We start from the raw sequence: 16,377 nt of genomic DNA on the forward strand, positions 1-16,377 counted from the left end.
TAATTTTCACTAACTTAATAGCATGTAACTGTTTTTTAATTGCTTATTTTAAATATAGAATCAAATTGATTTCTTTAATGCATTGATTTTTTTATATTAATTATTTGATCACGATGTTTGATCTGGTTTTGTTGTACAATAATTGTGATGTCAAAAGGTATGAGGATGAAAAGAAGTGGAAGAGTTGAATCCAAGTACAAGTAACCCACTGGCTTTGCTTTTTAGACTTGAATGAGTCCCTATCGATGATGATGAGGATGATGACGACGACGGGTGATGACAACGACGACGATGATGATGATTGAGATGATGACGATGATGATGAACCGCAACCTAAAAGACTTAAAGAATTATAATTCTTTTAAAGGGTAAGGAAGTTCAAATCTCTATTTCTATCTAATTAATTTTGCTCTCAATTTCTTGTCTATTTTAGTCTTTTAGATTGACTACAATCAAGATGCACCATAAAATAACTATGTAGAAGCTGAATGATATTTTAGAGAGAAGAATAATACATATCAATATAATAATAAGATTCACTCGCAAGGGCAGAAATTCCCAAATGTTCGTAAACATTGCTATATTAATAGGAAGCTGTAATTATTTCATGAAAAAATTATAGTCTAATATAGTTTAATTAATTATAAAAATTATCACATTAATTGGTGGTTTATCAAAGAGGCCCATTCTCTAGATCAATTGCAGTAAACAGGGAGTTAATCAAAACTAATTGATTTCTCTAAAACACAGTGCTTGTATCCAAAGATGCATGTTGAAACAGCTAAGCGAAGCCATGACTCCCATGATGATGAGGAACCACTACATGAAAGATTTAAGAAACTCAAGCTCTCTTGACTTGCAAATCAAGTCTTTCGCCCTTTGACTATATGGTATGTTTGCTGAATTCAATCCCTGCCATAATATATTTTATTTAATTTTTCCTTTTTAGAATTTTTCCTATTATATCAAATTATTGACAGTAAAACATATTGAGATTAACAGACACTCTCTCACTATATATCATCTAAATTCACAGCAGGTTGCAGATTTGATTATAAAACCATTGGTTATTGTTCAGTTCAAGCCTTTTGTCTTTTTTTAGCTCAAAGGAGAATGACAAGCTCATCAAGCCCTTAAGTCTTGTTTAGCTTGGTTTTTGTTGAAGAATTCAATGTAGAATCAATTCAGACTTTCAGTTTGTGCTCTTTTCCAGATTGTGTTAGTGACATCGATGTCCTTTTCCATTGGAAATTTTTTATTTGAACAGGGGGAGAAGCTTCTCCCATGCCGTTTTGTACAAAATAAGAATGAGAAGAAAAGCTAAAATCAATGAAATGAATGAAGGATACAAGGCATGACCCCTTTCTATTCTTTGAGTCCTCCCTTTCTCTCAAGCTCTACCTATCTTGATACGTATCACCTAGTATCGGTTGTTTTAACATTTAGCGTTTATCCATTTTTGCTATCTATTAGGGTGAAATGTAAAGTTTGACAGGAATTCTTTCCATTAACTTCCATGGTTCGCTTTCAGATAGACCTTGTCTCAAAATAAATGTGTAAAGAAAGAAAGTTCAGTACATAACTTACTATCCTATTGTCTCCATTCTAAACCATACACCGATTCCTGATCTGCCTGTGTGACCCTTATCTCCCCTTAGTTTTTATTCTTCCGATGTAGGGCATTTCAAACTTAATTTTGTTTACCATCAATTTCGATCACTTCTTCAGTAGCAGCAACCCTGTATTGCATCAAGTTAATTCACAGGAAAAATAATAAATTATCCCTAGCAGGTGGGTTTTTAACTTTTTCATTACAAGATCCATCGTTTGGAGTCCAATTATATTTTCATATCCTCGTCTCCTGTATGAGCCAAGAAAAATTAGTAGTATCGCCCAAAACAAGAGGAAAAGTAGTCTGAATGTATAAAAATGATCATCATTACCCAATTACAACAGTAACGTTGGCAGAAACATCGGGCAATCCTTTAGACTGGTATGAATTGGTGTTCAATGCAGACTCGAGCAAGCAAAAGGAGGTAAGACGAAGCTAACGCCTTTTAAGCCTAAAAGAGCCCATGCAAACATGTCCCCAGAGGATAAATGCGAGGTTAAAGCAAAGATGAATCCACATGACCTCATGCATTGAAAACATACTTACATTTATAAACTCTGGTTCGCGTCTTTCATATCAATCATGCAAAAAAGAAAATTAAATAAGAAACCATCCATCCTCCATCAGGTCTAGCTGTGACATCACAACATGAAATAGCGAAAGATTTTATTCAGCGTTCAACAAAAAAAAAAAAAAAAAAAAAAATTCCAAATGATCTCATGCAATGAAAACATACTTGCATCTAAAAATCCGGTTGTCCTCTCGCATGTTAATCATTAAAAAAAAACCTTTAGTGCATTGAGAAAATGATAACAGAATCTTATACTTCAGAAACGAAAGAACATTGTTTGGGTGGTAGCATAATATTATTCTACGAAAGAAAAAAACCCGAACATTTCCAACCAAGCCAAGGGTAGATAAATCACGACATGTGAAATTTGAAGCATCAAATTCATTCCTTACCAACAGTACTCTCCCTACAACCTGCAGTAGTAAAGAACGTTACACGATTTTCCAATTACAAAATAACATTAATAACAATAATAATAATAATAATAATAAAGGTAAATAGACCAATTGACAACTCTTTGGACACGGATCAAATTAAAAAATTGTTAAGAAATCAAGACAATATTAATTTCAATATCTGTTGATATAGAAATTTGCACCAACCAGAGAGATCTGATCGATCTTGTCGGGATCGAAACTGACGTGTACGTGATTAAAAATAATCAGCAATGTATGTAAAAATGCAATAAAGTAAAGACAATGAGAGTTTTAAAGTGGTTCGGCGAGGTTAACTCTGAAGTCTACATCCACTGTTTTAGTATTTACTGTGAGAGCTTACAATGTAGTTCCTATGTGAAATTCATAATCATTTCCTCATCATTTGAGGGGGTTTATATACAAGATTTGTACAAAGGAAAGAGCGAAATTAAGCGGATTACAATTGATCTGAATCGCAATTTTGATATTCTCACGATTAAGCGCTGTGATTACGCAGTGATCGTTGTTGATCTAGTCATTCCTGCAATATCTGGGATCTAAAGTAATCTGGAGATTGATTGAATGATTGTTCTGATTGTTCGCGATTAGCTTATACTGGGTTGAGCTATAGCTCGATGACTTATGCTGGGTCGATCAATCATCGTTGTCGAGCTAGTTTTGGATCAGGCTATATCCTCGCAAAGGCCTGAGCTTGATGGATCACACACAACAATATCTAACATATCAATTAAATTAGCTTGTCAAAAAATCTATACCAAACCTAGAAAATTAATGTATGTTAAATGAAAAACTACACAACTAAAAATACCAAAGTGTCCAATGATTCCAAAATTTATCAAGAAGTGCAAATTCCAGAAGAACTTGACATAAAAGGCAAGTACAATTCACAAGTTTCAAATTTGAACACTGAAAAACAGTATAAGACTTAAGAGTATAGAGACAAAAGAAGAGAATTATAAATATTAAATTTTAATCTTAATTGGCGTGAATAATAAGCTATTTCAAAAAACCCAATCCTTAATAAAAATTCTAACTTTCTTTTCACAAAAAAATAAGGATAAGTGGATAACTAATCTAAACCCTCAACATTTGAAATACTTTTAAATGTGCCATGTGGTTTTATAAATATCACAAAACCCATCCCTAAATATCAGGGGTTACATGGTAATTGTAAAAAAAAATCGGATGATGAGGTTGAATGGGATCATGAATCTCCAATTCCCCGCTCTTATATCCCAACCTCTTTTTATTGGATAAATAGATGAAACCTTGGAAGAAACCGTAAATAAAACAAAAACAACAAATGAAATGAGTAAACTAGAATATTTGTAAACAACAAAGAAATTAATAAAAATGAAGATGCATGATATTTTTTTGATCAATCATTTATTTTAAATATTTGTAAACCAGAATCAAAGTTGAGATAGTTGTATTATTTGTATACTTGTATTTATAACGGAGATGTACTTGTTAACGTTAATTCTTAATCTTAATTTCTAAGTTTGTATTTATAATTTATAAATAATAAAAAATGTTGAAATTTAATTAATATTTCACTTCTCTCATTGTTTTATTTTATTTCACAGTAATTATATTTTTTTATTAATAAGATACAAAATGTCACCAAATATAACATATAATATATTTTTATAAGAGTAATACTAACCTTACAAACAGCCATACAAAGAGACAAATCCAGCCCTTAAAATTCATGATTGCCTCTCTCTCTCTCTCTCTCTCTCTGTCTTTTTTCCTTCTTTCAAGGGATGAATTTGTCTCTTTGTATGGCTCTTTGTAAGGCTAGTATTACTCTTTTTATAATTATTATTAATAATAAATCAAAATTAACATAATTTATAAATATTAAAAAAATTGTAGGTCGGCCCACGTGGTAGGTCCATGGCATAGCCCGCGACATGACATGTTGTATAGCGGCCCATGCCGTGGGCCTTCAGATTGGTCGGCCGACACGACACGACAAGACACTAATTTCTACAGACCTTAGCAAGACATAAGCCTTGAATTTTTAGGCACGACACGGCCCACCGCCGACTCTGATTTTAACTACCACATATATCCTTAATAGGGTTCCAACATCTCTTCTTCAAAATAAATATGAAATGCTTTTTCATAAAACACCAAATTTGACAAAAATGAGAGTGTTTGGATGCCTTTGTTATGCTACCATTTTGCCTAAATTAGATAAGTTTAGTCCAAGAGTTTTACATTGCATTTTTTTGGGGTATCCTACTTTTCAAAAGGGATATAAATTGTTTGATATTACTAACAATAAATTTTTTGTTAGCAGAGATGTTGAATTTTTTGAACACATTTTTCCATATTCTGATGCCAAACTATATACAGAGTATACAACTTTATTTATGTTGATGGTGAAGCCAGAAACGGTGACATCTTGTGCTTCAGCTAATGCACTTATCCAAACGGTGCCACATTGTTCAACCATCCAAGATCTAAGCCATTAATTCTAAAGCTGATCCAACGCCTATTATTAACCCTCACATCCAGCCATATAAAACAGTCTAAAAATTGGGTTTAGAGGACAGATCACAAAACACTTTTCTCTCTTTTGTATACGACTTTTGCCATTGTCAGAGCTAAGGTTCTTTGTTATATTTCTTTGTAAAATCTGTTGTGATCAAGTGAGGATTTCTTTGTAAATCACTCATAGAGGGTCTGTTTACTCTTGGGCTAGGGATACCAAGATAGAGTTTCTCCTAGGGTGAAGATTGCAGTTCTGTTTAGATTTACTAAAAGAGTTTGAGCGAAGTGAGGAGTGAGGAGTAAGTGAATCTTGATTGTGTTTGTAATTGGATCTATGGAATCAATTAGTGCAGAGAGCCCTATCAGTTGTGGAGCTCAACGTGAACGTAGCCTATTCATTCTTGAATAGGTGAACCATGGTATATTGTGTGTCTGATTTCTTTGTGGTTGCTTGTTTGATCTTTGTGTTTGACTGATTAGATTTAAAGCAGATTTCTGATTAAAGAATAATAACAATGGTATTAGAGCCTTAATTTCTAAGGTTTTGTGTCGATCAAATTGATTTTCTTGGAATTTAGGGTTCGTAGAAAATTGGGGGTTTCTTGATCTTTGTGTTGCTTAGTACTTAAGGATTATTAGATCTTAAATTTAAGTCAAGATTTCTCCGATTTAGTGGTTCTATTGAAAATCTAGGGTTTCGTCAAAATCTGTTTTTGGGGATTCTTTAATCTGTCTATTCCTAGATAATCTAAGTTCGTATTTCATTCAAATACCGCATCAATTCCTAAACACTACACCATGAGTACCACACAAATGGAGATTTCCCAATATGATGGGAAAATCGATTTCAGTAGTTGGAAAAAGAAGATGAAAGCACTGTTGTCTCATAACAAAGTTGCGATTCCTCTAGAAAAGGATGTTACCAAGTGGCCAAAGGAAAAATTGAAGAAAAAGGCTGAAGTTGATGAGGAAGCGCACAACCTTATCGTGATGAACCTGTCTGACAACGTGCTGAGGAAGGTAGATGGCATGGATACACCTCTCACCTTATGGGGTAAACCTAAAACACTTTATTCATTATAGTTTGCTCCAAACCTAGTTTTCTTAAAGGGTGCATTGTTTTCTTACAAAATAGATAACTCTAAGTCTTTAGAAGATAATTTGGACAAATTTTTGAAGATGACTTTGATTTTAAAAGGAACAGACCAAGAATTAGGGGATACTAGCTTAGCTATGATCCTGCTTAATTCCTTAACTGATGAGTACCAAGTTGTCAAAAATGCACTTCAATATACTGGTACTGTGCCTAGTCTTGACCTGATAATTGATGGATTAAAGGCTAGGGAGTTAGAATTAAAGGTCCAAAAGAGAAATGGAAATAATTTGTTTGTGAAGGGTAGATCAGACTTAGGTCAATCTGTAAATGGAATGCATCGTAGTAATGGCCCAAAGAATAAGAAAAAGGGGAAGGGTTATGGTAAAACAAGAGGGGAGACCAGAAATTGTTTTCACTGCAATAAGATTAGATATTTAAAGAAAAATTGTTTCGAGTGGATTAAGAAGCAAAAACAAGGAAACATTGAGAGTAATGTAGCCTCCACTAGTGATAGCATTGTTGTCTCAGATGTCCTCACAATGTCTAAGTCAGACCATATCCAAGAGTGGGTCCTAGATTCAGGTTGTTCCTTCCATATGAGCCCAAATAAGGAGTAGTTTCAAGAGTTTAGAGATGACGAACATGAAACTGTCTTTATGGGGAACAATAATGTTTGTCCTCACAATGTCTAAGTTAGACCAGATCCAAGAGTGGGTCCTAGATTCAGGTTGTTCCTTCTATATGAGCCCAAATAAGGAGTGGTTTCAAGAGTTTAGAGATGACGAACATGAGACTGTCTTTATGGGGAATAATAATGCTTGTAAGGTTAGAGGAATAGGTAACATAACCTTAAAACTGGAAGATGGTAAACTGATAATGCTGTCTAAGGTTAGGTTCATTCCTGAACTAAAAAGAAACCTAATATCCCTAGGAACTTTAGATGAAGTTGGCTATTGTTATAAGGCAGAAAATGGTTGCATCAATATATACAGGAATAACAACATAGTGCTGAGAGGTCTAAAACGAAATGGCTTGTATATTTTGTGTGGAAACTATTAATGTGATAGGAACAATAGTGCACTGATTTCATCAGAATTAAGTGTGACACAAAAATGGCATATGAGGTTAGGACACATGAGTCAAAAAGCCCTAAACATCTTAGGTCAACAGGGACTGTTTGATAGAGACAATATAACACCTTTGGAATTTTGTGAAACATGTGTGCTAGGTAAGCAACATAGGGGCAGTTTCACAAAAGGAGTTCACCTAGCTATAAACTGCCTATATTACCTTCATGCTGACTTATGGGGACCTGAACAGGTTAGGTCCCATGGAAGGAATAGCTACTTTCTCTGCATAGTGGATGATTTTAGTAAAAAAGTCTGGGTATACCTTCCAAAATCAAAAGATGAGGCCCTTACTAAATTCAAAAGTTGGAAATTGTTAGTGGAAAACCAAATTGATAGGAAGGTGAAGGCTCTTAGAACAGGCAATGGGTTGGAATTCTGTAATGTAGAATTTGATAAGTTCTGTAATGACCAGGGAATCCTAAGACATAGGACTATAAGGAGAACCCCTCAGCAAAATGGAGTCGTTGATAGAATGAATGGAACCCTCTTGGAAAAGGTGAGATGTCTCCTGTTTACATCTGGACTACCTAAATCCTTCTGGGGAGAAGCCCTAACAACTGCAACATACCTAATAAACATAAGCCCTTTAACTACTATAGAGTTTAAATGCCCAGAATCAAAGTGGTCAGGGAAAGAACTAAGCCTAAGTCATCTAAGGGTATTCGGATGTGCAGCTTATGCACACACTAGTGATGGGAAGTTAGAACCTAGGTCTATAAGGTATGTATTCCTAGGATACCAAGAAGGGACCAAGGATTATAGGCTGTGGGATAGAGATACACTAGGGGTTAAGGTCATTATTAGTAGAGATGTAGTGTTTAACGAGAATGTTTTTCCATGTAAGTCTACTAATAGGGCTGGAATTGATCCAAATGACAATGCCCATGGTCAAAATCAACCAGATGTTACTCCAATTGAGGTGGAGCCAACACCATAGCAAACTGAACCATCTCACCAGGGTTTAGAACCTGAACCAGAAGCAGATTCACTCCACATGACCCTATACAAGCTGAAGATATAAAAGAGCCCTAACAAGAAGATCTATCCCATTACCAACTGGCAAGGGACATATCTAGAAGGGAAATTAGAACCCCCTGCTAGGTTTTCATATGCAGACTTAATCTACACAGCTTTGCTTGTGGTACAGAAGTCCAGAGATCTGAACCAGGAACATATGATGAGGCCATAAGATCCAAAGAGAAAGAGAAATGGAAATCAGCAATAGAGGAGGAGATGTAGTCCCTAAAGGTAAATGGCACATGGTCCCTAAACCCAAAGACCATAAACTTGTGGAATGCAAATGGCTATTTAAACTCAAAGAAGGTATGTCTCATACTGATCCCCCTAGGTATAAAGCCCATTTGGTGGCTAAAGGCTATACACAGAGGGCAGGTATAGACTTTAATGAGATTTTTTCACCGGTTGTTAAATTTTAAATGATTAGGCTAATGCTTTCTATAGTAGCTCACCATGACTTAGAAGTAGGGCAATTAGATGTCAAAACGGCATTCTTACATAGTGAGTTAGAGGAGAAAATTTATATGACTCAACCTATGGGATTCATTGATAATAACCTGCCCAATCATGTTTGTATGTTGCATAAATCACTATATGGCCTTAAACAATCACCTAGGCAATGGTATAAAAGGTTTGACACCTTTTATATTGAGCATTGGTTTCTCTAGGAGTAAATATGATAGCTGTTTTTTACCTTGCTTCCGCTGATGATATGCCTATTTACTTGCTTTTATATGTTGATGACATGCTCCTAATTAGTAAGTCTAAATCCAAGATTAGAGAACTGAAATTAAAGCTGAATTCTGAATTTGACATGAAAGATCTAGGGAGTGCTAAGAAAATTCTAGGAATGACAATAGATAGAAATAGAAGTAGCCATGAATTAAGAATTCACCAATTGTCATACCTGAAAAACCTGGTCATGAAGTATGAAATGGCTGATGCTAAACTCGTGAGCATGCCTTTAGCAAACCATTTCATCTTAAGCAAATTACAATGCCCTAAGATTTATATTGAGATAATTAGGATGGAAAATGTACCCTATTTTAATATTATAGAGTCTGTAATGTATGCCATGATTAAAACTAGACCTGATTTATCATTTGCAATCTCTTTACTTAGTCAATTTATGTCTAATCCTGGTAGTGAATATTGGGCTACTTTGAAATGGTTGTTGAGACATATAAATGGTTCACTACATGTTAGTTTAAACTATTCAAAAGGAAATAATTCACTTGATCTGGTGGGATTTGTAGACTCTGATTTTGCAGGTGATAGGGACACAAGGAAGTCTACAACATCATACTATTTTACCCTTGGAGGAAATTGTGTTAGTTGGGAGTCTCAATTGTAGCCACTTGTAGCACTGTCCACAACAAAAGCTGAATATGTGGCAGTGATTGATGTCTTCAAAGAGGTGCTATGGTTCCAAGGAATCTTGAAGGAAGCCAAGTTAGTAGACAGCATGGCAATTGTGTATTCAGATAGCCAGAGTGCCATCCATTTGAGCAAGAACCCTGTCTACCATGAGAGAACAAAACTTGTGGATGTCAGATTCCATTTTGTGAGGGACCTGATCACAAAAGGAGTGATTGAACTTAAGAAGATTCCAACAACCTTGCTGATATGGGCACCAAAGTAGTGACAGCCACAAAATTCAAGCATTGCTTGGCTTTGTTGAATATAGCATAAGGAGCCTTGTAGAGCTGAGAAGCATACTGATGAAAGGTTCTCTGCACACGTGGACGATATTCCTTAGCAAGTTCTGACTTCAGGGTGGAGATTGTTGATGGTGAAGCTAGAAACGGTGACGTCTTGTGCTTTAACTAATGCACTTATCCAAATGGTGCCGCATTGTTCAACCATCCAAGATCTAAGCCATAATTCTAAAGCTGATCCAACGCCTATTATTAAGCCTCACATCCAGCCATATAAAACAGTCTAAAAATTGGATTTAGACGATAGATCATAAAACACTTTTCTCTCTCCTGTATACGACTTTTGCCATTGTTAGAGCTAAGGTCCTTTGTTATATTTCTCTGTAAAATCTGTTGTGATCAAGTGAGGATTTCTTTGTAAATCATCGTAGAGGGTCTGTTTACTCTCGGGCTAGGGATACCAAGATAGAGTTTCTCCTAGGGTGAAGATTGCAGTTCTGTTTAGATTTACTAAGGGAGTTTGAGCGAAGTGAGGAGTGAGTGAATCTTGATTCTGTTTGTAATTGGATCTGTGGAATCAATTAGTGCAGAGGGCCCCATCAGTTGTGGAGCTCAACATGGACGTAGCCTATTCATTCTTGAATAGGCGAACCACGGTATATTGTGTGTCTGATTTCTTTGTGGTTGCTTGGTTTGATCTTTGTGTTTGACTGATTAGATTTAAAGTAGATTTCTAATTAAAGAATAATAACAATTTCCTAGTGTAGAGATCATATTTGACTCATATCCTATTGGATTCATGCCTCAATTTGTGCACAATACAAAATCCTATCCTTCATTTGAACCAGTACATAGTTCACCATATTTTTCTTCTTCTTTAGGTAATATTTCTTTTTCCTCTCATAATTCTATTCCTTCAACTGATATTATTTCTCAATCTATGCAACCTCTTCCATCAAGAAAATCCACCAGACCCATTAGACGTCCTACATGGCAAAAAGATTATGCTGTAATCACTGACAAGCTTCAAAATGGCAATTTTTCCCGCATTTTCTACCTTTCCATAAGACCAGACCTCAAGTTCTGGTTCAACATGCCTCACAAATTCTCAATTAATTTTCTCTTCCACTCTTCAAGTAATGTCGCCCAAACTTACTAGGGATAACTATTGATTCTAGACTGAATCTGGACTGTCCACCTTAAAGCTCAAAATCTGAAGCTTTTAATCCTTTCCCTTTGACAACAAGTGTTTGTAAGCATGCATGGCTATATTTAGTGGACCAATAGAAAATATATAATTGAATAAAATTAATTTGAATAAAAAAAATCATATGCAGTAGAACTTATGCTTCCATTTGTCCAAGCTTAGACTGGGATATTTTAAAAAAATCATTGCTATACACTTGGAACAACTAATTTTTTAATAATAAGTTGATGGGATATTTATTTATTTATTATTATTATTATTAAGTTTTCATTTTGTGAGGACAGTGGATTGGAGGTGAAGAGGTGTGGAGCCCTCGAATATAAGAGCAAGATCTGAAAGAGTTCAATCCATGTTTCACAATTTTTATTATTAGTGTATCAATATATAAACTATTATAAATAAAAATCTTTTTAGTTGGTCTTTAGTTATTTTTATTTATGAACTTAATAGCAATATATTAAAAGTAAGAAAAAACACGTCCCTAAGATTCTCACTGTGTAACACACGGTTGTCAAAGTCAATAAAGAAAAAGGGCAGACAACTTTTGATAAAGTAGAAAAAAATGGAGAGACTAAGACAAAGAAATCAGTTTATAATTGTAATGAAATTTCCACCAAATTTCTGGTACTTTCTTCGCAATTTTCTTTAAAGAGTGAGTGAAGAAGAGATAAAAATAGGAGAAATCATTCATAGCAAGAAAGTTTTATGGTTTTCCATCGCTTCAACACCTTCATTGATCTTTGCATACCTTCTCCAGAGCAATTCAGATTTGTCTCCATTTGTTATTTGGGTAAGATACTATGACTTTTTATATCTATTATTTTTCTCAGATTTTATTTTTATTTTTATATAATTTTATGAAAGAATTGATGCATCTATGTTTCAAATAAGTTGAATATATAGTAAAAATTAGCATCAAATTTTGTTGAAGATTCTCAATATTTATAGTCTCCAAAGCTGTCCATCTTCAGTTTCTATAGCTCAAGTGTTAGATCTAAACTTCCAAGGCTAATTAAAAGGTTCGTGCCTCCATTGTTCTTGGATCTGTGCTAATTTTAATTTTAATTTTTTGTTTTCTCTCTCCTATAAAGTATTTGTTCATGTGTCCTAAATGCAACTTACTGTAGATCATACTCTTTTCAAATATTATTGGTATATATATTTATCAGTATTTTTCGAAAAATATAAATTTAATTTTACTTTGACGAATAATTTTACAATTCATATCTGGCTTCGGATACTTTCTCTGGAGCAATTACGTCTCACTGCAAAACATTAAGATCTGGATCCATTTGTTAGTTCGGTAACATATATGCTTGGATTTTATATATTCTATTTTTCTTTGATATTATTTTAATTTTATAATTTTATGAACAAGTAGCATCTATCTTTTAAATAAGCTGAGCATGTAGCCAAATCTAGTTGAAGATTTACTGATATTTATACTCTTTTAAAGTTGTTTCCAGTGGCTGGAGTGTCAGATTTGAACTTCCAAGGCTAACTAAAAGGTAAGTAGTGCCTCTATTGTAATTGTAATTGTAATTGTAATTGTAATTGTTATTAATTGTTTATATATCATTTTAAATATATTTTTAGAATTACTAGGAATATTAATGAATTATTTAATAATTATATATTGAATCATAATTTTTTATTTCTCAATTACTTTAATTTATTTTCTAATCAAGCCTTTTTTGATTGACGAAGAATGTCATTAATATTTTGTCTACTTAAACAGAACTGAAAAGCATTTCATCAGTTGATGTCGATGGCTGGTTCTTTGTCTTCCACCAACAATCCTCAAGAGGAGCATGACGTTTTTCTTAGTTTCAGAGGCGAGGACACCCGCAATGGTTTCACTAGCCATCTCTATTTGGCTTTGTGTCGTAAAAAGATTAGTACTTTCATTGATGACCAAATTGTTAGAGGAGATAAAATTTCATCATTTCTTTTGAATACCATTAAAGCGTCAAAGATTTCAGTTATCATTTTCTCAAAAAATTATGCAACTTCTAGATGGTGCCTCCAAGAACTCGAACAAATCCTTCATTGCAAGAAAATAGATGAGCAGATTGTTATACCAGTTTTCTATCACGTAGATCCATCAGATGTAAGGAATCAAACTGGGAGTTTTGGAGATGGATTTGCTGAGCTTGAAAAACATACTAAGCAAAAGTTAGAGATGCTGCAGAGATGGAAGACTGCTTTGAATGAAGTAGGTAGTCTAGCTGGCTGGACTATTAATGATCAAAAGTAAGTTTTAATTCCATAATATTTCGCTTTTTGTAATTCTTTTATGTCTTAAACATTTCCTAACGCTTGAATTGAATGAAACCTAAATCAACATAATTTCTAACTAATTAAAGTTTGTTTTGTTGTTTATATTTAGGTCTGAATCTAAACTTATAGATGAAACTTTGGACGATATTTTGATGAGACTAAATAAATAATCTCCAAGTGATTATACGGACCTGATTGGAATAGAATTTGCCATAAAAAGAATAGAGTCTTTGTTGCACAATGGATCAAGTGGTGTTTCCAAAATAGGAATTTGGGGCATAGGTGGTGTTGGCAAGACAACTATTGCCCGTGTTGTATTCAACAAAATTTTTAGTCATTTTGAAGGATCCTATTTTGTTGAAAATGTTAGGGAAGAGTCGGAGGAAAGTAATGGGTTAACTCACTTGAAAAAAGAACTTCTTTCCACAATATTAGAGGATAGAGATCCCAATATAGGACTTACCTTCACAAGAAAAAGACTTAAAGATAAAAAGGTTCTCATTGTGTTTGATGATGTGACATCTTTACAGCAAATAGAAAATTTGATTGGAAATCTTAATTGGTTGAGTTCAAAAAGTCAAATTATCATAACAACAAAGGATAAACAAGTGTTGAGAAATTGTGGAGTAGATGATGCTTATATATATGAGGTTCAGGGACTAAGGGAGGAGGAAGCTCATCAACTTTTTAATCGGTATGCCTTTAAACAAGACTCTCCTATTGAAGATTATATGGAGCTATCGAACAAAGCAATTTCATATACCAAATGTCTCCCTTTGGCTCTGAAAGTGTTGGGCTCCTATTTGTTTTCCAAGGGAAAAGAATTTTGGGAAAGTGCAATAAAAGAACTAGAAAAAGGTCTTCCTTTGGATATTCATAAGGTATTAAGAGTTAGTTATGATGGACTTGAGAAAGAGAAGGATTTATTTTTAGATATTGCATGTTTCTTCAAAGGGGATCATATAGATTCAGTGATAGAAATCCTAAATGCTTGTGACATTTCTGCAAAGAATGGAATACAAGTTCTTATTGACAAGTGTCTCGTGTTTGTGACATACTACAATAAAATAACAATGCATGATTTGCTTCAAGAAATGGGTAGGGAAATTGCTCGGGATGATAGTTGCAAACACATTCGACTATGTCATCATATGGATATCTTCAAAGCATTTAAAAAAAGAAAGGTAAAGGCTAGTTGTACATATATATAGATAGACAGATAACTTTGAGAGCGAGCTTACATTTTTAAACAAATTTTAAATTAACGTCTGGTTTAAGGATATCTAATAAGAGATCATGGTATCTTTTTTATTATTATTATTTTCATTCTAATAAGTCTTCCACGTACCAGACGCTTGCCAAAAAAGAAAAATGTTTTTTTATTATCAGATTAATGTTTTTATTTTACTATAAGTCAAACTTCTATATTTACATTTTTTTTCCTTTTGTAAATTGTTATTGTCATACAATTAATTTAAATTATTTCCTTTCTTCAATTCAAAGAAAGCTTAAATACATAAAAAAATATTAAAATAATATGCCTTACTTTTGAAGTACATTATCGTAATTGTTATTGTTATTGTTATCCTATTTATTTTAATCTCTACTACTGAAATTCGTTTCTTTATTTGTTTAGTCAACTCAATGTTTCTATTCACTAGAGTATTTGTTGTAATTGATCATAATTTATTTTAATAAAAAAATAAATTTTATATCTTAACTTACGTATGAAGCTTAAATTAATTTGATTAGGTTAACATTGATGGTTACAAACGTTAACTTAATTAATTATTTTTGATTTAATGGAGTATCTTCTCTTGTATCTAACGCTCATCTTTGTTGACTGTTAGGGAACTGAAGCTACGAAGCATAAACTTGGACATTCTAAATAAGCAATGCAGGCTTAAATTGTCATGTTTTGTCAAAGATGGATAACTTAAGATTCTTCAGAGTATACAACTCAAAATACGAAGATGGCTATGAAGACTGGCAAGACCAAGATAATCTGAAGCTAAGTTGGTGGTTTTGAAGAACTTGAATCCTTTCCCGATGACATTACATTCTTTGGTTGGAATAATTACCCATTTAAATCGTTGCCATTAAGTTTTCCTTCAGAGAGTCTTGTTAAACTTGTTATGCAAAACAACAAAGTTAAACATTGGAACGGTTTTCAGGTGTATATATTTTGGTATTTATACTGTTGTCTTTCTGTTGAAAATTATAAAAATACAAGGTACTAAATGATTTGGTCATTTTGTTTGTTTTCTTACGAATCTTGTAAATTTGAAATATGTGATCTCAGTTTCTCCGAGCACATGACAGAGATTCCAAACTCTCAAGAGCCTCAATCTTCAGTATTTGATTTTAATATTTTGTTCGTCGCTTGAGAGTCCCTCAAGCAACATCTGTAATGTAAAATATCTCAAACACTTATCTTTTCGGCTGCATCAAATTGGAGAATTACCGTGACTTTGGAGATTAGAAGCTTTGGAGATCTCAATACTGGAGAAACAATCATAAAGAAGTACCTCATCCATTTACACTTGCCAAAACTTCGTAGATTACAACTATGTCGAGATGAACCGGCACCCTTGAATTGGTGTTGAATTCTTTGTCAGTTCAAACTCTTGGTATCTCTTAATTTGTCAAACTGTCAAATGACCAAATTACCTGACAATCTTGGACATTATTCTTTCTAGAAAACTTATTTCTACGTGAAAATAATTTTGAGAGCATACCAGAACATCAAAAGGCTTTCTAAATTGAGATTGCTAGACATAAGTATGTCGGAGACTTCACTTTTGCCAGAGTTTCCAATGGGTGTAATGTGATAGCATTTGACGCTCATCCTTGAATCAATATCAGAT

At 33.7% G+C, this 16,377-nt stretch overlaps 1 protein-coding gene and 1 long non-coding RNA gene across 2 annotated transcripts in view; both read left to right on the forward strand.

The window, feature by feature from the left end:
* The first annotated feature begins 305 nt into the window (after nt 1–305).
* On the forward strand, nt 306–1,724 carry LOC116117327. Its single transcript, XR_004125935.1, has 3 exons — nt 306–368; nt 751–890; nt 1,037–1,724. It is a non-coding gene; the product is annotated as an uncharacterized LOC116117327 (long non-coding RNA).
* A 10,107-nt stretch (nt 1,725–11,831) lies between these two features.
* The window catches only part of LOC116117306 (TMV resistance protein N-like), a 28,899-nt gene continuing 24,353 nt past the window's right edge, over nt 11,832–16,377 (forward strand). Inside the window, exons 1-5 of the mRNA XM_031403343.1 lie at nt 11,832–12,020; nt 12,162–12,249; nt 12,697–12,738; nt 12,969–13,483; nt 13,689–14,694. Of these exons, the coding sequence (XP_031259203.1) occupies nt 12,993–13,483; nt 13,689–14,694 (1,497 nt within the window). The 5' untranslated portion in view covers nt 11,832–12,020; nt 12,162–12,249; nt 12,697–12,738; nt 12,969–12,992. The remainder of the gene's footprint in view (nt 12,021–12,161; nt 12,250–12,696; nt 12,739–12,968; nt 13,484–13,688; nt 14,695–16,377) is intronic.

The sequence above is a fragment of the Pistacia vera genome, unplaced genomic scaffold, assembly GCF_008641045.1.
Source record: "Pistacia vera cultivar Batoury unplaced genomic scaffold, PisVer_v2 Contig804, whole genome shotgun sequence".
Classification (NCBI taxonomy): domain Eukaryota; kingdom Viridiplantae; phylum Streptophyta; class Magnoliopsida; order Sapindales; family Anacardiaceae; genus Pistacia; species Pistacia vera.